This window comes from Nerophis lumbriciformis, linkage group LG18, assembly GCF_033978685.3.
Source record: "Nerophis lumbriciformis linkage group LG18, RoL_Nlum_v2.1, whole genome shotgun sequence".
Taxonomy (NCBI): Eukaryota; Metazoa; Chordata; class Actinopteri; order Syngnathiformes; family Syngnathidae; genus Nerophis; species Nerophis lumbriciformis.
The window spans coordinates 6,072,501-6,098,540 of NC_084565.2; the positions used below are offsets into that span (position 1 = coordinate 6,072,501).

At 40.8% G+C, this 26,040-nt stretch overlaps 1 protein-coding gene across 2 annotated transcripts in view; it reads right to left on the minus strand.

Annotated features, from left to right (window-relative positions):
* chd1l (chromodomain helicase DNA binding protein 1-like) overlaps positions 1-26,040 on the minus strand; it is a 110,272-nt gene that overhangs the window by 53,484 nt on the left and 30,748 nt on the right. For both annotated transcript variants that reach the window (XM_061977535.2, XM_061977534.2), the window contains exons 9-14: positions 25,289-25,381; positions 25,106-25,202; positions 24,930-25,003; positions 11,506-11,616; positions 1,961-2,075; positions 1,724-1,877 (exon numbers count right to left, since the gene is read on the minus strand). In XM_061977535.2, coding sequence (XP_061833519.2) covers positions 1,724-1,877; positions 1,961-2,075; positions 11,506-11,616; positions 24,930-25,003; positions 25,106-25,202; positions 25,289-25,381 — 644 coding nt within the window. The remainder of the gene's footprint in view (positions 1-1,723; positions 1,878-1,960; positions 2,076-11,505; positions 11,617-24,929; positions 25,004-25,105; positions 25,203-25,288; positions 25,382-26,040) is intronic.

A 26,040-nucleotide genomic window follows, 5' to 3' on the forward strand; every position in this document is an offset into this window, starting at 1 on the left:
AACTTTGTGGGTATTATAAAAAAAAAAACTCCAATTACCATAAAAAATTGTAAATGACACCCGTTCACTTCCATTACAAAGCCTGATGGGAAAAATGCAAAACACTCTCCACACTTATCCATGTTTAAGTTAAAGTTAAAGTACCCATGATTGTCACACACACATTAGTTGTGGCGAAATTATTCCCTGCATTTGACCCATTACCCTTGATCACCCCCTGAGAGGTGAGGGGAGCAGTGAGCAGCATCGACGGCCGCGCCCGGGAATCATATTTGGTGATTTAACCGCCAATTCCAACCCTTGATGCTGAGTGCCAAAGAGGTTGTCACGGACGTAAACAAGGTAAAAGTCCAACATTCACATACTCTTCAAATCCAATGATAATAATAATATATACATTAGATTAATATAATATGTACATATATATACAGTCGTGCTCATAAGTTTACATACCCTGGGAGAATTTATGATTTCTGGGCCATTCTTCAGAGAATATGAATGATAACACAAAAACTTTTCTTCCACTCATGCTTAATGGTTGTGTGAAACTATTTATTGGCAAACAACTGTGTTTACTCTTTTTAAATCAAAATGACAAAAGAAAGTACCCAAATGACTCTGATCAAAAGTTTACATACCCCAGTGACTTTGATCTGATAACATGCACAAAAGTTGACACAAAGAGGTTTGAATGGCTAATCAAGGTTCCAATCCTCACCTGTGACCTGTTTGTTCGTAATTAATGTGTGTGTATAAAAGGTCAGTGAGTTTCTGGGCTTCTGACAGACCATTGCATCTTTCATCCAGTGCTGCACAGATGTTTCTGGATTCTGAGTCATGGGGAAGGCAAAATAATTGTCAAAGGATCTGCGAGAAAAGATAATTGAACTAACAGGAAAGGGGTATAAAAAGATATCCAAGGAACTGAGAATGCCAATCAGCAGTGTTCAAATGCTGATTAAGAAGTGGAAAATGAGGGATTCGGGTAGACCAGCAGAGATTTCAGCCACAACTGCCAGGAAAATTGTTCGAGATGCAATGAAAAGTCCACAAATAACTTCAGCTGAAATACAGGACTCTCTGAAAATTTGTGGTGTGGCTGGTTCAAGATGCACAATAAGGAGACACTTGAAGAAAAATGGGCTGCATGGTCGAGTGGCCAGGAGAAAGTATCCCGCTTACATTACGCCAAACAGCACAGAGACAAGCCTCAAAACTTCTGGAACAAAGTAATTTGGAGTGATGAGACCAAAATTGAACTTTTAGGCCACTTGACCATGCAGCCCATTTTTCTTCAAGTGCCTCCATATTGTGCATCTTGAAACAGCCACACTACAATTTTTCAGAGATTCCTATATTATTAAAAAGAGTAAACACAGTTGTTTGCCAATAAATAGCTTCACACAACCATTAAGCATGAGTGGAAGAAAGGTTTTTGTGTTATCATTCATATTCTCTGAAGAATAGCCAAGAAATCATAAATTCTCCCAGGGTATGTAAACTTATGAGCACGACTGTATATGTATAGGCTAAAGTATTGACAACAATTAAGAATAGTTACAGATAAGAATCACGATTAAAATAAAAATCGATTTTCTTTTTGACACCCCGACCAGCCAATGACTGAGCTAAATAAACAAACGCAGCAAGTGGCCAGGAGAAGTTCCCGCTAATAATCGCGCATCAAACAGGAAGTGAGGTGGATCCGGCGGCGTCGACTCACCTGCAGTCCCGCGGCGGCCGTCTGGGCGCGGTCCAGCAAAGAGAAGCGTCCCTCCTCCATCACCGTGTTGGTGAGCTGCAGCTTGGAGACGGCGCGGGAGAACATGATCTCCTCCACCGTGTCTCTGGCCAGGAGGCGGATCACCTTCACCGGCCTGAGGCCGAGGTACAAAGACGACAAGCCGTGAGAAAAGTCGCCACGCTGTCGGTCATCTTCTTTTTTTTTTGTTGTACGCACCTGTTCTGACCGATGCGGTGGCAGCGGGCGGCGGCCTGCAAGTCGTTTTGAGGGTTGAAGTCACTGTCCATAAAAATGACAGTGTCGGCGGCTGTGAGGTTGATGCCAACCCCTCCTGCGCACACACACACACACACACACACACACACACACACACACACACACACACACACACACACAAATGAAACACAACTTCTGCAACACACACTCAAGTCCTCGTTCACCTGCACCAATCTGTACCTTTTCTGCAACAAAAGGTTTGATGTTTTTTTATGGTGATTCGTTTGTGTCTATATTACCAAAGCTTTTTTTGACACTGAATTTTTGTAACTGAATTTTTTGCGTTTGAATTTTGTGACGTGAAATAAAATTATACTGACAATTTATTTTGAAAAAAATTCTGTTTTAAAATTCAGTATATAAAAATTCGGTCTGAAAAAAGTCAGTATATAAAAAAAATAATTCTGAGCTGTGTCTAACTATTGTGCAGATTGTAACCATTGCAATCATTTCTATAGTTTGAAAATATCCAGCGAGCCGCATTTAAATGTTAATTATGTTGTATTGTGTCCAGGTAGCACAGTTAAATAACAATGATGTTGTATTATGCAAGACCTGTGTCACCTGACTTCAAACGTGACACCTCATTGGCTGCTTCTGAGACAGAATCGATTGCTTGAGTCTTAATTTACTGGAAGTGAGTCCTGCTTTTTGAAGCAGACAGTTTTTCGGCACTGAATTTTTCAGCATTTAATTTTTTTTACACTGAATTTTTATAAATTAAATTTTTATACACTAATTTTTTTACACTGAATTTTATATCAATTGAATTTTTTTTACACTGCATTTTTATACACTGAATTTTTATACATTTATTTTTTTACACTGAATTTTTATGCACTAAATGTTTTTCCGCCCGATTGTAGCTGAGATAGGCTCCAGCGCCCCCCGCGACCCCAAAGGGAATAAGCGGTAGAAAATGGATGGATGGATGGATAAATGTTTTTACACTGAATTTTCAGACACTGTATTTTTTCTACACTGAATTTTTATAAATTTAATTTTTATACACTAATTTTTTTACACTGATTTTTTTACACAGAATTCTATATCAATTGAATTTTTTTTCCACTGAATATTTATACATTGATTTTTTTACACTGAATTTTTATACACTAAATGTTTTTACACTGAATTTTCAGACACTGAATTTTTATAAATTTAATTTTTATACACTAATTTTTTTACACTGATTTTTTTACACATAATTTTATATCAATTGAATTTTTTTTACACTGAATTTTTATACATTGATTTTTTTGCACTGAATTTTTATACATTGATTTTTTTACACTGAATTTTTATACACTAAATGTTTTTACACTGAATTTTCAGACACTGAATTTTTTCTACACTGAATTTTTATAAATTTAATTTTTATACACTAATTTTTTTACACTGATTTTTTTACACAGAATTTTATATCAATTGAATTTTTTTTACATTGAATATTTATACATTGATTTTTTTTTACACTGAATTTTTATACAATAAATGTTTTTACACTGAATTTTTAGACACTGGATTTTTATACATTTAATTTTTATACACTAATTTTTTTACACTGATTTTTTTACACAGAATTTTATATCAATTGAATTTTTTTTACACTGCATTTTTATACACTGAATTTGTATTAATTGATTTTTTTACACTGAATTTTTATACACTAAATGTTTTTACACTGAATTTTTATAAATGTAATTTTTATACACTAATTTTTTTACACTGATTTTTTACACAGAATTTTATATTAATTGAATTTTTTTACACTGCATTTTTATACACTGAATTTTTATACATTGATTTTTTTACACTGAATTTTTATACACTAAATGTTTTTACACTGAATTTTCAGACACTGCATTTTTTTACACTGAATTTTTATAAATTGAATTTTTATACACTGATTTTTTACACAGAATTTTATATCAATTGAATTTTTTTTACACTGCATTTTTATACACTGAATTTTTATACATTGATTTTTTTTACACAGAATTTTTATACACTAAATGTTTTTACACTGAATTTTCAGACACTGAATTTTTTTTACACTGAATTTTTATAAATTTAATTTTTATACACTAATTTTTTTACACTGATTTTTTTACACAGAATTTTATATCAATTGAATTTTTTTTTACACTGCATTTTTATACACTGAATTTTTATACATTGATTTTTTTACACAGAATTATTATACACTAAATGTTTTTACACTGAATTTTCAGACACTGAATTTTTTTTACACTGAATTTTTATAAATTAAATTTTTATAAACTAATTTTTTTACATTGATTTTTTACACCGAATCTTATATCAATTTAATTTTTTTTCCACTGCATTTTTATACATTAATTTTTTTACACAGAATTTTTATACACTAAATGTTTTTACACTGAATTTTCAGACACTGAATTTTCAGACACTGAATTTTTTTTACACTGAATTTTTATAAATTTAATTTTTATACACTAATTTTTTTACACAGAATTGTATATCAATTTAATTTTTTTACACTGCATTTTTATACACTGAATTTTTATACATTGATTTTTTTACACAGAATTTTTATACACTAAATGTTTTTACACTGAATTTTCAGACACTGAATTTTTTTTTACACTGAATTTTTATAAATTAAATTTTTATACACTAATTTTTTTACACTGATTTTTTTTACACAGAATTGTTATACACTAAATGTTTTTACACTGAATTTTTACACACAGAATTTTATTTACACTGAGTTTTTACACACTGAATTTTTTTTTACACTGAATTTTTATAAATTGAATTTTTATACACCAATTTTTTTTACACTGAATTTTTAGACAATTAATTTTTGTTCAATGATTTTTTTATTTTTTTTACAGTGAATTATTATATACAGAATTTTTTCAAGGTTGATTTTTTTTTTACATAAAATTTTATGTCAATTAATATTTAAGCATAATTTGATGTAAACAAATTCAGTTCACAAAATTCAAACGCTAAATATTCAGTTACATGAAGTTAGTGTAAAAAATTTTTTTTTTTATTTGGTTCTATTGTTAAAATATTTGACTTTCAGAGTCAGTGAGGTGTATTTTTTCCTCCCTTTACGATAACTGTGCACATTTAGATGTGGGTGAATGGTGACCACCATTTCCTAAAGTTAGACTTTATCATAATGTTCCATTTTTTTTTTACATATTTGATGGACGACATTATTTATGAAGCAACGTTTCCCGCACATTGATCTGATTGCAAATGTATTTAATACAAATTCAAAGATGAATTAAAACTAACTTGAAAACTATTTATACTTTAACTTAGTTTTCTTTGAAAAATACAACATTTCCTTCATTTATCATGTCTCTGAGTGTCCTGGTACACTCAGCAGTGAAGGAAAGTTCAGAAGTGGGTGGGACCCAACTGGCACAGAGGGCGTGGCTTGAAGGGGGCGTGGCTTGAGGACAGATGCACTTTTTTTCTTTTTCTTTTTTTTTTTTTTTTTTTTGTCCTGTCCAGCTTCTCAGGCAAATCATATAGTTGATGTAGATGCCCATGTCGGCTGTTCAGATTTACTTTACAAAAGAGAAGTGTAGGATACTTCTCTTGTTGCCTTATTTGTATTTGACTTTATTAAATGTATTTATATTATCATTTAGTGCAGCCGGGCCGGAGCAGGAGGGGATAGAAAGAGAAAAAAAAAAGAAGACAGAGGGGGAAATTGTGGGGACAAGAGGGGGATTAGACAGAGAGACAAAAACAACAACAGCAAACAACAACAACAACAACAATAGAGCAACATCAGCAAATATGACATGTACAAATATGATGGTAAAAGTAATAGCAAATAAGCAGTTAGCGAAAAATAAAAAATAATACAGAAATGACAATGAGCATTATTACACTACAAATGGATCAATACAAATACCAATAGAAATAGCGCTATTGATAATGAACAATACCAATAATTTACCTTTATTATCAACAATACAGTTGTTTAAATGCAACAATACATATACGTAATGATAACTTGAGATACGAAAGAATGCAGAAAAATGGAGGGGGAGAAAGAGAAGCAACCTACATTAACCTTGTAGATTGTTATAGTCACAATAGGTTAAGCTTTGTCAGTGTGCCATGTGTTACACCCAGTTTACCCTAGGGCAACAACGTTAATATATGTTTGATGAAACGTGATTATGTGCATGAGTGTAAGTATGCATATGTACTTGTATATGTACAGAATGTGTATATGTGTTTGTACAATGAATGTATATGTACAGAATGTGTATATGTGTTTGTACAGTGAATGTATATGTACAGTATGTGTATGTGTATGTTTGTATATTGAATGTGCGTGTGGATGTACGAACATTAGGTAGGTAAATATGTACTGTATTTGTGTATGTATGTGGGAGCGTAGGTACCTATGTACGTATGTGAGCATATGTGAATTTGCATGTACAATACATTCGACTCCCAGAGTGCGTGGGAGCCAGAGCACGGCCCCATCACCCCCGAGAGCCCAACCCACAAACAGGAGGCGTGGTACCCAGGGAACCAGGGACCACCGCCCCCACGCAGCCAAGCCGGCCAGCGACAGGAACCCCAGAGCCCGACCCACCGTACCGCCCACAAGGGCCAGCAGCAGGCCGCAGACAGACGCACCCGGCAGAGGACAGGGCACGAGAAAAGCAGGGGACAGCCAGACCCCAAGCCAGCGAGAGACCACACCCCACACGGGCAGAAAGGCGAGACGCCCCGCCCGAGGGACCCAGAGACTCCCCGCAACCGGACGGGAAGACCGCCCCCGCCCCACCGGCAACCGGGCCCCCACGAGCCCACCCCCCACCCCCGGAGAGCGCGGCGAGGCCAGCCCCCGGCCACCCCACCCAAACCGGCCGCCGCAGGACCACCCAGGCACAGGGCCACGGGAACCACCCACCCCACCCGCAGGGACCCCAACGATGGAGATGGAACAACCAGCAACCGCCCCGCCGAGCCCCCCCCCTGAGGGAGGGGAAAATTAAAAAATAATATTAATAAAATATATTAAAAAATAAATAAATAAATAAATAAATTAATTAATTAATTAAAAAAAAAAAAAGAATTAAAAGAAGATCACAGACATGCTGACAAACAAGGTCACTACCCCAGCAACTGGCCGACTCGCAGCACCTCGGAATACCTTGCAGCACCAAGCTACCACAATAGACGCAGGGACTAGGCCCAACAGGCCCCAACCAAAACGGGCACCCGGAAGGGATGGACAGCGGGACCCAGGAGCTCCAGACACGCAGTTCGGATGCAGTAGCCTGAGGCGTCGACCCCCGTCTGACAGGCAGGCCCAGAGCGTACCCCCAGAAATATACATACATACATACATATATACATACACATACACACATACACGTATACATACCCACACATACACATATATACATATACATACACATATGTACACATATACATACACATATGTACACATACACATATATAAACATACATACAGACAGATGCACTTTTTAAAGCAGCAGTGTCCAAACTTTTTCCATTGACATTAAAAAAAGATAAAAATATGTTATATATTTTTTTTTGTATTATTCAACGCTTAAATCTCTAGATCGACTTCAGGTCTATTTGTTGATATAAAGTAAAATATAAATGTTTTTATGCTTTATATCAAAGTACAATACCTGATGTGAAGTAATTGGAGCCTTCAACAGGTCAATAATTCGTAACACTATTGATTTTAATTTGTTATTTTGTTTAGTTTTTTATATATCACTAAAATAAAGTGTTAAAAATAAAACTTTTTTTTTTTCTGATATCTCCGTCGATTAAAAATTGTATTATTTATCTATTTATTTTTTCCCCCTTTTTTCCCCCAAAGAAAACATTTTTTTATGGCAAACACACAAAATGTGCAATATTTCCCCCCAAAATATTTCAAAGTGAAAGTAATTGCAGACTTGAGTTCGTCAAAAATGAATCACAACATTGATTTTGATTCATTATTATTTTTAGAGCAATGACAAAAAACAGCCTGCATCGCAACTTTTTCTTGTTATGTTTCACCTGTTTGCTATTATTAAATAACTACTATGTTTTTTTTTCAAGATTGCAATATGATTTAGTTCAAAGTGCGGAATATTCCACCGGTCATGTGGTTTACAGGAAGTTGCATCATTCTGTTCTCACTGAAATCGCTCTCCTGCGCTTAGTGTCAACGTAGTATTAGCATACATCTTTCATGTGGCTATATGTCCTGTGTTTGATCATTCTATGCTAAAAACTCACTCCTGTTTCTTTCAGTTGTAACTCAAATGAATCATATTTGGTTTAGGAACCTTGCACAACAATGAAATAAAGTTTCCTGTGATGCACCAGTGCATATTATGAGTAACTCAAAATGTGTGTTAGCAAATTTAAAGTAAAAAAACAAAAAAAAGCTTATTTTGAGAGTTAAAAGCATATGACCCATATACAGTATTTATATGGGCAAATGGCCTTTATATATATATATAAAATACAGGCATATTACTCATATATTTATATGGGAATATGGCCCATATATTTAGAAGGGCAAATGGCCATATAAATAAAATACAGGTATATGACCAATATATTTATACAGCCAAATGGTCGATATAATAAAATACAAGCAAATGACCCATATATGTACAGTATATGGGCAAATAACACATACATTTATAAGGGCAAATTCCCTATATAAATAAAATACAGGCAAATGACTCATATATTTATATGGGCAAATGACCCAGATATTTATATAGGCAAATTGCCTATATAAATAAAATACAGACAAATGACCCATATAAATAAAATACAGGCAACTTACCTATATATTTATATAGGCAAATGGCCGATATAATAAAATGCAAGCAAATGACCCATTTATGTACAGTTAATGGGCAAATAACCCATAAAAATAAAATACAGGCAAATGGTCCATGTAAAAAAATACAGGTAAATGACCCATATATGTACAGTACAGTATATGGGCAAAAAACCTATATGAATAAAATACAGGTAAATGGCCCATATAAAAAAAATACAGTAAATGACCCATATATGTACAGTATATGGGCAAATAACCCATATAAATAAAATACAGGCAAATGGCCCATATATGTACAGTATATGGGCAAATAACCCATATAAATAAAATACAGGCAAATGGCCCATATATGTACAGTATATGGGCAAATAACCCATATAAATAAAATACAGGCAAATGGCCCATATAAATAAAATACAGCCCATATATTTATGTGGGCAAATAAGCCATATAAATAAAATACAGTCAAATAACCCACATATGTACAGTATATGGGCAAATAACCCATACAAATAAAATACAGGCAAATGGCCCATATAAAAAAATACAGGTAAATGACCCATATATGTACAGTCCATGGGCAAATTACCCATATAAATAAAATACAGGCAGATGGCCCATATAAATAAAATACCGGCAAATGGCCCTTAATGTATAAGGGCATATGGCCCGTATAAATAAAATACAGCCCATATATTTATATGGGCAAATGGCCCATATAAACAAAATACAGGCAAATGGCCCATATATGTACAGTACAGTATATGGGCAAATAACCCATATAAATAAAATACAGGCAAATGGCCCATATAAAAAAAATACAGTAAATGACCCATATATGTACAGTACAGTATATGGGCAAATAACCCATATAAATAAAATACAGGCAAATGGCCCATATAAATAAAATACAGGCAAATGGCCCTTAATGTATAAGGGCATATTGCCCATATAAATAAAATACAGCCCATATATTTCTATGGGCAAATGGCCCATATAAATAAAATACAGTCCAATAACCCACATATGTACAGTATATGGGCAAATAACCCATATAAATAAACTACAGGCAAATGGCCCATACAAATAAAATACAGGCAAATGGCCCATATAGAAAATACAGGTAAATGACCCATATATGTACAGTCTATGGGCAAATAACCCATATAAATAAAATACAGGCAAATGGCCCTTAATGTATAAGGGCATATGACCTGTATAAATAAAATACAGCCCATATAAAGAAAATACAGGCAAATAACCCACATATGTAAAGTATATGGGCAAATAACCCATATAAATAAAATACAGGCAAATGGTCCATATAAATAAAATACAGGCAAATGGCCCATATAAAAAAATACAGGTAAATGACCCATATATGTACAGTCTATGGGCAAATAACCCATATAAATAAAATACAGGCAAATGGCCCATATATGTACAGTATATAGGCAAATAACCCATATAAATAAAGTACAGGCAAATGGCCCTTAATGTATAAGGGCATTTGGCCCATATAAATAAAATACAGCCTATATATTTATATAGGCAAATAACCCATATAAATAAAATACAGGCAAATAACCCACACATGTACAGTATATGGGCAAATAACCCATATAAATAAAATACAGGCAAATGGCCCATATAAATAAAATACAGGAAAATGGCCCATATAAAAAAATACAGGTAAATGACCCATATATGTACAGTATATGGGCAAACAACCCATACAAATAAAATACAGGCAAATGGCCCATATATATAAAATACAGACAAATGGCCCTTAATGTATAAGGGCATATGGCCCATATAATTAAAATACAGCCCATATATTTATGTGGGCAAATAACCCATATAAATAAATTACAAACAAATAACCCACATATATACAGTATATGGGCAAATAACCCATATAAATAAAATACAGGCAAATGGCCCATATAAAAAAATACAGGTAAATGACCCATGTATGTACAGTCTATGGGCAAATAACCCATATAAATCAAATACAGGCAAATGGCCCATATATGTACAGTATATGGGCAACCAACCCATACAAATAAAATACAGGCAAATGGCCCATATAAATAAAATACAGGCAAATGGCCCATAATGTACATATAAAATACAGGCAAATGACCCATATATGTACAGTATATGGGGAAATTGCCCATATATATATATATATATATATATATATATAAATGTTTATGGGCAAATGGCCCATATAAATAAAATACAGCCAAATGACCCATATACTGTATGTAGAGTATATAGGCAAATGACCCATACAAATAAATACATGAGCCATTTGCGTGTTGTAAAAAGGTTTGGACTTGGACTCTTCAGCAGCTTGAAGTCTGAGAACGTAGAAGCACGTTGTAGCTAACGGACTTGAAATCACAAATAAAAGCTATCAGACAGGAAGTCAAAAAGCTCGATGGCCTTGTTTTCACCGGTGTGTCATCCTGCCGCAGCCCTTATCCTCCCTGACATCAGCCAAACGACTTCCTCTTGCGCACTTTTTCGCTGAAGATGCAGATCCGAGCGCGCCCATTCGCTGGGGCGCGCGGCGACAAACGCCGACACGTGGCGGCGCGTCAAGGAAAGAAAGCGTCACCTGCTTTGGTGCTGAGGAGGAAGACGAAGACGTCGCTGCTGCTGAAGTTCTTCACCGCCAGGTTGCGCTCCTCGCCTCGGACCGAGCCGTCCAGGCGCTCGTAGCTGAAACCTGCAGGTGGACATTTGCAGATGACGGTCATTGGCGGCCTGCTTAGCGGAAATCAGTCCAGCCGTGATGATTGATTTTAGAACCCTCGCCTCTGCTCAGCCTAAAAAAAACCTTGACCTTGCACAGGAAGTTCAAATTTTTGGCACCAAATATAGACATGCTAGAGCAGGGATTCTAAACCTGTGGTACGTGTGCCACTACTGGTACGCCAAAGAACCACTTGATTAAAGTACAGCGTTTTATTTTCCTACCTTCAAGCACAGTGTGACTGTTCAAACTCTGTGTAATGTTGCAGGGGCCAAAAATATTACATCTGTGAATCTTTGGGCACTACACGATTCGATTCCATTCTTGGATTCGATACACAATCGATTCTCAATTCAAAATTTTTACCTTTTTATAACAGTGCCAGTTCTATGATTAACTACATTCCTCCATAAAATAGATAAACAGCTCTGATTAATGTTTGTATTACTTAAAGGCCTACTGAAACCCACTACTACCGACCACGCAGTCTGATAGTTTATATATCAATGATGAAATCTTAACAAGTAAAGTGCAATTTTAAATTTCGCGAAATATCCTGCTGAAAACGTCTCGGTATGATGACGTCACGGATTGTAGAGGACATTTTGGGACAGCATGGTGGCCAGCTATTAAGTCGTCTGTTTTCATCGCAAAATTCCCCAGTATTCTGGACATCTGTGTTGGTGAATCTTTTGCAATTTGTTCAATGAACAATGGAGACAGCAAAGAAGAAAGCTGTAGGTGGGAAGCGGTGTATTGCTGCAGGTGTTGTGCCGGATAACGCACCCCCGCCGTAGAATGCACCCCCTGACTGTTGTGCCAGATAACACAGCCGGTGTTTCATTGTTTACATTCCCGAAAGATGACAGTCAAGCTTTACCATTGGCCTGTGGAGAACAGGGACAACAGAGACTCTTACCAGGAGGACTTTGAGTTGGATACGCAGACGCGGTACCGTGAGTACGCATGCAGCTGCGGCTTCCAAACATTTAATCGCTTGCCCGTACGTGCGTGCCGCTATGTGCATGTCACATACGTAACTTTGGGGACTTTGGGGAAACATATGTGCTGTATGAACTTTGGGGAGGTGAACGGTACTTTGGGCTGTGGGATTGAGTGTGTTGTGCGGGCGTTTGAGTTGTATTGGCGGGTTATATGGACGGGAGGGGGGAGGTGTTTGTTATGCGGGATTAATTTGTGGCATATTAAATATAAGCCTGGTTGCGTTGTGGCTAATAGAGTATATATATATGTCTTGTGTTTATTTACTGTTTTAGTCATTCCCAGCTGAATATCAGGTCCCACCCGCCTCTCACAGCATCTTCCCTATCTGAATCGCTCCCACTGCCCTCTAGTCCTTCGCTCTCACTTTCCTCATCCACAAATCTTTCATCCTCGCTCAAATTAATGGGGAAATCGTCGCTTTCTCGGTCCGAATCGCTCTCGCTGCTGGTGGCCATGATTGTAAACAATGTGCAGATGTGAGGAGCTCCACAACCTGTGACGTCACGCTACTCGTCTGCTACTTCCGGTACAGGCAAGGCTTTTTTATCAGCGACCAAAAGTTGTGAACTTTATCGTCGATGTTCTCTACTAAATCCTTTCAGCAAAAATATGGCAATATCGCGAAATGATCAAGTACGACACATAGAATGGACCTGCTATCCCCGTTAAAATAAGAAAATCGCATTTCAGTAGGCCTTTAAAATAAAACTGGGTTTGTTTAATAAAGTCAAATACAAATAAGGAAACAGGAGAAGTGTCCAACATTTCTCTTTTCAAAAGAAAATATGTACAGCAGATATAAATCATCTACATCAACAATGTGATTTGCCTGAGTGGCTGGACAGGCCACATTAAAAAAATAAAAAAAAAATAAAAAAAATTTTGTTTTTGTTTTTTTTACATCGATTAATTTTTTTTAATCAAGTAAAATTCACGAATCATTAAAAAAAAAAAAAAAAAATCGATTTTTTTTTTTTTTTTTTTTTTACACCCCTTTTAAATATACACGTCAAATAAAACCTCTGCTTTGTTTTTAATGAATACTTGGGCCTATTACGCTACTGTACATTATGAATGGAGCCCAAACACTGCCAGTAAGATGTGGTATCGAGTACAAAAAATGACAATATAGAAAAAGTAGTATTGGCACCGAAACAAGTTTTGGCAACAAATAAGTACAAACATTAAAAAAATGAAATTTTTGGAGGGTGGATATTTTTTTTGTATCATGACGTGTTTTCAATGCCAATATTCATACTTTTGTACACTTTTGTTGTTGTTGTGGCGCAGTGGCAGAGTGGCCGTGCGCGACCCGAGGGTCCCTGGTTCAATCCCCACCTAGTACCAACCTCGTCATGTCCGTTGTGTCCTGAGCAAGACACTTCACCCTTGCTCCTGATGGGTGCTGGTTAGCGCCTTGCATGGCAGCTCCCTCCATCAGTGTGTGAATGTGTGTGTGAATGGGTAAATGTGGAAGTAGTGTCAAAGCGCTTTGAGTACCTTGAAGGTAGAAAAGCGCTATACAAGTACAACCCATTTATCATTTATCATTTGTGTGTTTCATATACGTCCAGCATCATCAAGTAAGCAAAATTACATTTGGTTTAACAAGGCATCATATGATAAATCCTCCATAAACTGTATCATAATTATCAAGTAGGAATAATACATTTAAAATCATTTTAGTTGATTTGTAAAGAGAATCATGGTCCCCCCCTTGTTGAGAATAACAATGAATTAATGCATAATAATACATTTTAATAATTCATAAATAACAAAGATATCCAAACCTCTTAGTACTAAAATGTACTGCATAGGGATGTCTGATAATGGCTTTTTGCTGATGTCCGATTTTCCGATATTGTCCAACTCTTTAATTACCGATACCGATATCAACCGATATACAGTATACAGTCATGGAATTAACACATTATTATGCCTAATTTGGACAACCAAGTATGGTGAAGATAAGGTACTTTAAAAAATAAGTAAATAAATAAAATAAGATAAATAAATTAAAAACATTTTCTTGAATAAAAAAGAAAGTAAAACAATATAAAAACAGTTACATAGAAACTAGTAATTAATGAAAATGAGTAAAATTAACTGTTAAAGGTTAGTACTATTAGTGGACCAGCAGCATACGGCTTACGGACTGTATCCCTTGCAGACAGTATTGATATATATTGATATATAATGTAGGAACCAGAATATTAATAACAGAAAGAAACAACCTCCAGGAAGAATAAAAACAAAGGACCCAGATTTCCCTCGCCCGGACGCGGGTCACCGGGGCCCCCCTCTGGAGCCAGGCCCGGAGGTGGGGCACGATGGCAAGCGCCTGGTGGCCAGGCCTGTCCCCATGGGGCCCGGCCGGGCACAGCCCGAAGAGGCAACATGGGTCCCCCCTCCAATGGGCTCACCACCCATAGCAGGGGCCATAGAGGTCGGGTGCAGAGTGAGCTGGGCGGAAGCCGAAGGCAGGGCACTTGGCGGTCCGATCCTCGGCTACATAAGCTAGCTCTTGGGACGTGGAATGTCACCTCGCTGGGGGGAAAGGAGCCTGAGCTAGTGCGCAAGGTCGAGAAGTTCCAGCTAGATATAGTCGGACTCACTTCGACGCACAGCAAGGGCTCTGGAACCAGTTCTCTCGAGAGGGGCTGGACTCTCTTCCACTCTGGCGTTATCGGCAGTGAGAGGCGACGGGCTGGGGTGGAAATTCTTGTTGCCCACCGGCTCAGAGCCTGCACTTTGGAGTTCAACCCGGTGGACGAGAGGGTAGCTTCCCTCCGCCTTCGGGTGGGGGGACGGGTCCTGACTGTGGTTTGCGCTTACGCGCTAAATGGCAGCTCAGAGTACCCACCCTTTTTGGATTCGCTCGAGGGAGTACTTAAGAGTGCTCCCCCGGGTGATTCCCTCGTTCTACTGGGGGACTTCAACACTCATGTTGGCAGCGACACTGAAACCTGGAGGGGCGTGATTGGGAAGAATGGCCGCCCTGATCCGAACCCGAGTGGTGTTTTCTTATTGGACTTTTGTGCCCGTCACAGATTGTCCATAATGAACACCATGTTTAAACATAAGGGTGTCCATATGTGCACTTGGCACCAGGACACCCTAGGCCGCAGTTCCATGATCGACTTTGTAGTTGTGACATCGGATTTGCGGCCTCATGTTTTGGACACTCGGGTGAAGAGAGGGGCGGAACTTTCTACCGATCACCACCTGGTGGTGAGTTGGCTGCGATGGTGGGGGAGGATGCCAGACAGACCTGGCAGGCCCAAACGCATTGTGAGGGTTTGCTGGGAACGTCTGGCAGAGTCTCCTGTCAGAGAGAGTTTCAATTCCCACCTCCCGAAGAACTTTGAACATGTCACGAGGGAGGTGCTGGACATTGAGTCCGAGTGGACCATGTTCCGCGCCTCTATTGTCGAGCTGTGGCCGCAAGGTAGTTGGTGCCTGTCGTGGCGGTAATCCTAGAACCCGTTGGTGGACACTGCCGGTGAGGGATGCCGTCAAGCTGAAGAAGGAGTCCTATCGGGTTCTTCTGGCTCATGGGACTCCTGAGGCAGCGGACAGGTACCGACAGGCCAAGCGGTGTGCGGCTTCAGCGATCGCGGAGGCAAAAACTCGGACATGGGAGGAGTTCGGGGAAGCCATGGAAAACGACTTCCGGACGGCTTCGAAGCGATTCTGGACCACCATCCGCCGCCTCAGGAAGGGGAAGCAGTGCACTATCAACACCGTGTATGGTGAGGATGGTGTTCTGCTGACCTTGACTGCGGATGTTGTGGATCGGTGGAGGGAATACTTCGAAGACCTCCTCAATCCCACCAACACGTCTTCCTATGAGGAAGCAGTGCCTGGGGAATCTGTGGTGGGCTCTCCTATTTCTGGGGCTGAGGTTGCTGAGGTAGTTAACCTTGTATTATGTTGAAAAAAAATGACATTGATTATGTTGCAGGTCATTTTGACCCGTACTGTGTAAATGCACTCAAAACAGTCAAGAAAACAGGTTAAACCAATAACAACTTTATTTTAGGTTATATAAACATTTAGAAAAGTGACATACAATACATTTTTAATTCCAACACTATATTTAAGAAATACTTTAACTTCAACTTTAACTTCATCCCAGCAAACTTCAACATTTTCAATGTTCTCCAAATTTTCTTCAACATTTTCAATGCTCTCCACATGATGGACAGAAAGTTACTGTGTGCTTTCTGCAGATGTAATTCTTGCATTTCAAACAAGAGGTACTTGTTTTACTGTCCTCTCGGGAGGGACATACCTGGCATCTTTTCCTTTTCTTTCCACCTGTGTCCACTGGATGTTGGTTGGGTGAGGTTGGGTTGGGTGACCTGAGTTTGACCTTTTCAATGACAGCTGCAGCTGCTGGGGATCGAGCTGGCCTGGCTCACGTCTGGATCTTGGGAGTGACAAGTGCTTTGCCGAGTTCTTCCAGGAAAAGCCGATGTCTGTACAATTTGCCGGCATTCCATTTCTGGTCGATTGCAGTCCACAGGACATAGGCATTGTAAGCAGACACGTCCACAATGTTGTAGAAAATCACCAAAGGCCAACGGGCTGTCTTGCGCTGGCAGCTGTATGTTGCTGTGACTTTGTCCAGATTGTCAACTCCTCCTTTGGTGGAGTTATAATCCAGGATCATTTGTGGCTTCATGTCTTCTCTTGTGCTCAGAGATGCATCTGTGTGCATTGTACTCATTACAAGAACATTCTTGTTTCTCTTTGGGCAGTATGAAACAACTGTTGCTTTCTCAGTGAAAGCAAATATTGAGGATAGCAGAGGTCTGCCCTGCATCTTCAGAATTTTGGTGGGAAGTTCTGGCTTATTTTTTCTGACTGTTCCCAACATTGTCAGCTTTCTCTTCTGAAGTTCATCTCCAAGGCGGTAGGATGTAAAGAAATTGTCACATGTGATGTTATGAACTTGCAGCCCTTCACTCATTTCCAGCACCACACGCATCCCCTGATTCTTCTCAGATGTTCCTCCAGGTAGCTTTCCAGTGTATACTTGCATATTCCATGCATAGCTGGATTTTGTATCACAGGCTGCCCATATTTTGATGCCATACTTGGCGGGCTTGTTGGGCATGTACTGTCGTAAAGGACAGCGCCCCCTAAATTTAACAAGGCGCTCATCTACAGTAACATGGGGACCAGGATTGTACAACAAAGGTAAATTGTCAACCCATTTATCCCACACATCTCTGATCGCAGCTAGTTTATCTCTTTCACGTCGACCAGCTCTGGTGTCGCGGTTGTCAAAGCGGATCACACAAGATATCATGTGGAAAGTCTCCAGAGACATTGTTGCACGAAATATTGGCCTTCCATTCTCTTCATTCCATAGACTTGCAGTGGCTTCTCCCTTTGACCTGTACACTCCAGCTAATAACAGAACTCCAATGTAAGCATGCAAGTCAGTCTGATCCAGTGGCTTCCATTTCTCTTGAAACACACGTATCCCCTCCAAGTTGGTAATTTCCAGTATAATCCTCTCTATTGGTGGGGATATGAAGAGCTGAAATGATGATTGAATCTCATCAACTCGTGTGACAGCAAATCTTGTAGGACCGGGAGTCATTTTGATCACATTGGAAGATGATAGTCTGCCTCGGCTTGGGTGTGGTGATGTTGACCATTTTATATTACCGTCCTTAGATGCCCATGTCCCCTCTGTGGATGATGATTGCTGCATTCCTTGGTTTTCATCTGTTGGAGGAACAACGGCAGACTCACCCTCTGAATCCTCGTCATCGTAGGAAAATTGACAATCTGGATCAGCAATAACATTGTCCTCTGTCTCTGAAAAATCCTCTGTTTCTGAAATCTCTTCCTCTACATCACTATCCCAGTTAAAAATCAGTGATAAAGCATCCTCAGATGTCATCATTCTGGAGCTCATTTTTGGTGAGTTTGTCAAAGAGATGACATGAGAACAGTGACAAGGACAAGTGTGAGAAGGTTCTCTCTCTTCACACACCTGGCTCTGGGTCTCAGAGGCAATCAAACTACGAACAATTGTACATCAAAGTAAAAAGTACATCATAGAGACGTGTTTATTTTGGATCTGAACAGCTGTTTACACACATCAAAGCGTCTGGGTCAAAATGACCCGCAACATCATCTTTGTATACAACTCTAGACAGACATTCCACTACACATCAAAGTGTCCAGATTTTACACACCAGTTCATGACCCTAGATGAGGAAAAGTCACCAAATTTCAGCAAGAAAGAGAAAGGATAACCAGTACTTTGATCACCCCAAAAACTGAAATGGGTCAAATTGACCCTTAACATAATACAAGGGTTAAAAAGCTCCTCGGTGGCAAGGCCCCGGGGGTGGATGAGATCCGCCCGGAGTTCCTTAAGGCTCTGGATGCTGTGGGGCTGTCTTGGTTGACAAGACTCTGCAGCATCGCGTGGACATCGGGGGCGGTACCTCTGGATTGGCAGACCGGGGTGGTGGTTCCTCTCTTTAAAAAAAGGAACCGGAGGGTGTGTTCTAACTATCGTGGGATCACACTCCTCAGCCTTCCCGGTAAGGTCTATTCAGGTGTACTGGAGAGGAGGCTACGCCGGATAGTCGAACCTCGGATTCAGGAGGAACAGTGTGTTTTTCGTCCTAGTCGTGGAACTGTGGACCAACTCTATACTCTCCGCAGGGTCCTTGAGGGTGCATGGGTGTTTGCCCAACCAGTCTACATGTGCTTTGTGGACTTGGAGAAGGCATTCGACCGTGTCCCTCGGGAAGTCCTGTGGGGAGTGCTCAGAGAGTATGGGGTTTCGGACTGTCTGATTGTGGCGGTCCGCTCCCTGTATGATCAGTGTCAGAGATTGGTTCGCATTGCCGGCAGTAAGTCGGACACGTTTCCAGTGAGGGTTGGACTCCGCCAAGGCTGCCCTTTGTCACCCATTCTGTTCATAACTTTTATGGACAGAATTTCTAGGCGCAGTCAAGGCGTTGAGGGGATCCGGTTTGGTGGCTGCAAGATTAGGTCTCTGCTTTTTGCAGATGATGTGGTCCTGATAGCTTCATCTGGCCAGGATCTTCAGCACTCACTGGATCGGTTCGCAGCCGAGTGTGAAGCGACTGGGATGGGAATCAGCACCTCCAAGTCCGAGTCCATGGTTCTCGCCCGAAAAAGGGTGGAGTGCCATCTCCGGGTTGGGGAGGAGATCTTGCCCCAAGTGGAGGAGTTCAAGTACCTCTGAGTCTTGTTCACGAGTGAAGGAAGACTGGATGGTGTAATCGACAGGCGGATCGGTGCGGTGTCTTCAGTAATGCGGACGCTGTATCGAACCGTTGTGGTGAAGAAAGAGCTGAGCCGGAAGGCAAAGCTCTCAATTTACCGGTCGATCTACGTTCCCATCCTCACCTATGGTCATGAGCTTTGGGTTATGACCGAAAGGACAAGATCACGGGTACAAGCGGCCAAAATGAGTTTCCTCCGCCGGTTGGCGGGGCTCTCCCTTAGAGATAGGGTGAGAAGCTCTGCCATCCGAGAGGAGCTCAAAGTAAAGCCGCTGCTCCTCCACATCGAGAGGAGCCAGATGAGGTGGTTCGGGCATCTGGTCAGGATGCCACCCGATCGTCTCCCTAGGGAGGTGTTTAGGGCACGTCCGACCGGTAGGAGGCCACGGAGAAGACGCAGGACACTTTGGGAAGACTATGTCTCCCGGCTGGCCTGGGAACGCCTCGGGATCTCCCGGGAGGAGCTGGACGAAGTGGCTGGGGAGAGGGAAGTCTGGGCTTCCCTGCTTAGGCTGCTTCCCCCGCGACCCGACCTCGGATAAGCGGAAGACGATGGATGGATGGATGGTCTATTTATTTATTTTCGATACCATAGTGTTTCGTTTCCATAACAATGGCGGTACTTGGAGAGTGTTTTCTGAGTTGGTACTTGGTGAAAAAAGTTGAAGAACTTTGCGCTCGTGCAAAGTAATGAGATGTACCAACTTTTCTAATGATTTAAGAAGACCATAATGCTCACTGACTCTCTCATGCCGCTTATAAAGTCATCCCAATGTTAGAAACACCTGTTGTGCACCACAAACTACAACATCCACATCGATCCATTTTCTACCGCTTGTCCCTTTTTGGGGTGGCGGGGGGTGCTGGAGCCTATCTCAGCTGCATTCAAACTACAACAATCTTCAACCAATTAGTCAACTATCACTAAGGGTGTCCCGATCCAATATTGAAATCGGTTCGACATCATCAAAGAAAAACACGTATGCGATTGTATGTGCTTGCACGTCAAATGTGTGATATCATGTGCGATATAAGCAGTCCTGCAGAGTGTTTACTTGTGTGTGATATCATGTGCGATATAAACAGTCCTGCAACGCGTTTACTTGTATGTGATATCATGTGCGATATAAGCAGTCCTGCAGCGAGTTTACTTATGTGTGATATCATGTGTGATGCAAGCAGTCCTGCAGCGTGTTTACTTGTGTGTGTGATATCATGTGCGATACAAGCAGTCCTGCAGAGTGTTTACTTGTGTGTGATATCATGTGCGATACAAGCAGTCCTGCAGCGTGTTCAGTTATGTGTGATATCATGTGCGATACAAACAGTCCTGCAGCGTGTTTACTTTTGTGTGATATCATGTGCGATACAAGCAGTCCTGCAGCGTGGTTACTTTTGTGTAATATCATGTGTGATACAAGCGGTCCTGCAGCGTGTTTACTTGTGTGTGATATCAAGTGTGGTACAAGGAGTCCTGCAGCGTGTTTACTTGGGTGTGATATCATGTGTGATGCAAGCAGTCCTGCAGTGTGTTTACTTGCTTGTGATATCATGTGCGATACAAGCAGTCCTGCAGAGTGTTTACTTGTGTGTGATATCATGTGCGATACAAGCAGTCCTGCAGCGTGTTCAGTTATGTGTGATATCATGTGTGATGCAAGCAGTCCTGCAGCGTGTTTACTTGTGTGTGATATCGTGTGCCATACAAGCAGTCCTGCAGCGTGGTTACTTTTGTGTAATATTATGTGTGATACAAGCGGTCCTGCAGCGTGTTTACTTGTGTGTGATATAATGTGCGATGTAAGCAGTCCTGCAGAGTGTTTACTTGTGTGTGATATCATGTGCGATACAAGCAGTCCTGCAGCGTGTTCACTTGTGTGTGATATTATGTGCGATATAAGCAGTCCTGCAGAGTGTTTAATTGTGTGTGTGTTATCATGTGCGATACAAGCAATCCTGCAGTGTGTTCAGTTATGTGTGATATCATGTGTGATGCAAGCAGTCATGCAGCGTGTTTACTTGTGTGTGACATCATGTGCGATACAAGCAGTCCTACAGCGTGTTTACTTGTGTGTGTTATCATGTGCGATACAAGCAGTCCTGCAGTGTGTTCAGTTATGTGTGATATCATGTGATACAAGCAGTCCTACAGCGTGTTTACTTGTGTGTGATATCATGTGCGATACAAAGAGGCATGCAGCGTGTTTACTTTTGTGTGATATCATGTGCGATACAAGCAGTCCTGCAGCGTGTTTACTTGTGTGTGATATCGTGCGCGATACAAGCAGTCCTGCAGCGTGGTTACTTTTGTGTAATATCATGTGTGATACAAGCGGTCCTGCAGCGTGTTTACTTGTGTGTGATATCAAGTGCGGTACAAGGAGTCCTGCAGCGAGTTTACTTATGTGTGATATCATGTGTGATGCAAGCAGTCCTGCAGCGTGTTTACTTGTGTGTAATATCATGTGCGATACAAGCAGTCCTGCAGTGTGTTTACTTGTGTGTGTTATCATCTGCAATACAAGCAGTCCTGCAGCGTGTTCAGTTAGGTGTGATATCATGTGTGATACAAGCAGTCCTGCAGCGTGTTTACTTGTGTGTGATATCATGTGCGATACAAAGAGTCATGCAGCGTGTTTACTTTTGTTTGATATCATGTGCGATACAAGCAGTCCTGCAGCGTGTTTACTTGTGTGTGATATCGTGTGCGATACAAGCAGTCCTGCAGCGTGGTTACTTTTGTGTAATATCATGTGTGATACAAGCGGTCCTGCAGCGTGTTTACTTGTGTGTGATATCAAGTGTGGTACAAGGAGTCCTGCAGCGTGTTTACTTGTGTGTGATATCATGTGCGATGTAAGCAGTCCTGCAGAGTGTTTTTGTGTGATATCATGTGCGATACAAGCAGTCCTGCAGCGTGTTCAGTTATGTGTGATATCATGTGCGATACAAGCGGCCCTGCAGCGTGTTTACTTGTGTGTGATATCAAGTGCGGTACAAGCAGTCCTGCAGCGTGGTAACTTTTGTGGAATATCATGTGTGATACAAGCAGTCCTGCAGCGTGTTTACTTGTGTGTGATATCAAGTGCGATACAAGCAATCCTGCAGCGTGTTTACTTGTGTGTGATATCATGTGCGATACAAGGAGTCCTGCAGCGTGTTTACTTGTGTGTGATATCGTGCGCGATACAAGCAGTCCTGCAGCGTGGTTACTTTTTTGTAATATCATGTGTGATACAAGCGGTCCTGCAGCGTGTTTACTTGTGTGTGATATCATGTGCGATGTAAGGAGTCCTGCAACGCGTTTACTTGTGTGTGATATCATGTGCGGTACAAGCAGTCCTGCAGCGCGTTTACTTATGTGTGATATCATGCGCGATGCATGCAGCCCTGCAGAGTGTTTACTTGTGTGTGATATCATGTGTGATACAAAGAGTCATGCAGCGTGTTTACTTTTGTGTGATATCATGTGCGATACAAGCAGTCCTGCAGCGTGTTTACTTGTGTGTGATATCGTGTGCGATACAAGCAGTCCTGCAGCGTGGTTACTTTTGTGTAATATCATGTGTGATACAAGCGGTCCTGCAGCGTGTTTACTTGTGTGTGATATCAAGTGCGGTACAAGGAGTCCTGCAGCGTGTTTACTTGTGTGTGATATCATGTGCGATGTAAGCAGTCCTGCAGAGTGTTTACTTGTGTGTGATATCATGTGTGATACAAGCGGCCCTGCAGAGTGTTTGTGTGTGATATCATGTGCGATACAAGCAGTCCTGCAGCGTGTTCAGTTATGTGTGATATCATGTGCGATACAAGCGGCCCTGCAGCGTGTTTACTTGTGTGTGATAACAAGTGCGGTACAAGGAGTCCTGCAGAGTGTTTACTTGTGTGTGATATCATGTGTGATACAAAGAGTCATGCAGCGTATTTACTTTTGTGTGATATCATGTGCGACACAAACAGTCCTGCAGCGTGTTCAGTTACGTGTGATATCATGTGCGATACAAGCAGTCCTGCAGCGTGTTTACTTGTGTGTGATATCATGTGCGATACAAGAAGTCCTGCGGCGTGTTTACTTGTGTGTGATATCATGTGCGGTACAAGCAGTCCTGCAGCGCGTTTATTTATGTGTGATATCATGTGCGATACATGCAGCCCTGCAGAGTGTTTACTTGTGTGTGATATCATGTGTGATACAAAGAGTCATGCAGCGTGTTTACTTTTGTGTGATATCATGTGCGACACAAGCAGTCCTGCAGCGTGTTTACTTGTGTGTGTTATCGTGTGCGATACAAGCAGTCCTGCAGCGTGGTTACTTTTGTGTAATATCATGTGTGATACAAGCGGTCCTGCCGCGTGTTTACTTGTGTGTGACATCAAGTGTGGTACAAGTTCTGCAGCGTGTTTACTTGTGTGTGACATCATGTGCGATGTAAGCAGTCCTGCAGAGTGTTTACTTGTGTGTGATACCATGTGTAATACAAGCAGTACTGTCACCAAATTCCACACTTTGGATTTTTGAGTCACTTTCACCTCACTTTCTCCGCTTCCGTCTGCTTCAACGGCTCATTCTCCAGTAACAAACGTGTCCGCATCATTCAAAACTTCGTGATTTCGTGAATTATTGTGACGACGATGTGTTACCACTTTACTCCAACTTAAAGACAATTTTCCAGACAATAAATAACAAATAGGTTATTGTTTCTTTTCGTTACCATTGTTCTCTGCTTGACTCGTTTCACTTGATCAAAACTTTTACTAACAATCCACACTGCAAAATAATACAAAGTATGGATGATTCCTGCTGATATCGCATCAGGCCAATATCAGTAATAATAATCGTATCAGAAGTGAAAAAAGTGTATCAGGATGCACCAAATTATTACTACAACTAGAGTGTATTCTGGTGTACAAGGGGAAGAAAAGGCAGTAAGGATATTTCAAAATAAAAGGTGGAGATATCCAACACATTGGTACAGGTGTAAGCATCATCCCCACCTCTGTACTCCATGTAGTCCTGAAGGATGTCCAGCATTCTGGTCATTTGGGAGAAGAGCAGAACACGATGGCCGCTGGAAGAGACATGATAGCAATCAGATTGAGCACAGTGTAATAATCCACTCTATCCTGCAGTGCCACAATATGCCCACTAGATGGCGGCAGTGCAAACACACCCTGCTTGCAGGTAAGCCAACATGCTGTCCAGGAGGCAGAGCTTCCCGCTGGCCTCAATCAGATGCTCTCCCATCTCGAAGGGCTCCGGCTCCACTCCTGCGTGATCACAAGGGGAAGAGTCCATGGTCACGCTTGTTCAGGACCGTGGACCAGGTCTTGGGTGCGTGCGCAGGGGGTCTCACCGTCGAAGAGATACGGGTGATCCACGCACTTCCTCAGCTGGATCAAGATGTTGAGCAGACGGGTCTTGTTGCTCTGGTCGCTCCCAAAAGCCTCTAAAATAACAGATTTAGTAGCAGGTGAGCTTCTACGAGTGCAGACTTTTCCTGTACTTTAGAAGTCAGCCCGTTTAGGCAGGTATCTAAACAAGTCAGCCCGTTTAGGCGGGTGTCTATTACGTCCGTCCGTTCAGGCAGGCGTCTAACGAGGCCAGCCAGTTCAAGCGGATGTCTAGAAAAGTGAGCCCGATTAGGTAGGCATCTTGAAAGTTTAGCCCGTTTAAGCAGGCGTCTAAAAAGGTCAGCCCGTTTAGGCGGGCATCTAACAAAGTCAGCATTTAGGCAGGCGTCTAGAAAAAACAGCCCGATTAGGTAGACATCGTAAAAGGTCAGCCCGTTTAGGCAGATATCTATAGAAGTCAGCCCGTTTAGGCAGGTGTCTAATAAGTCCGCCCGTTTGGGCAAGCATCTGAAACGGTCAGCCAGTTTAGGCGGTTGTCTAGGAAAATCAGCCAGTTTAGGCGGTTGTCTAGGAAAATCAGCCCATTTAGGCAGGCATGTTAAAAGGTCAGCCCGTTTTGGCAGGTATATAAAGAAGTCAATGTTTAGGAAGGTCTAGAAAAATCGGCCCGTTTAAGCAGGCGTCTAAAAATGTCAGCCCATTTAGGGAGACATCTATAGAAGTCAGCCCGTTTAGGCGGATGCCTAATAAGGCC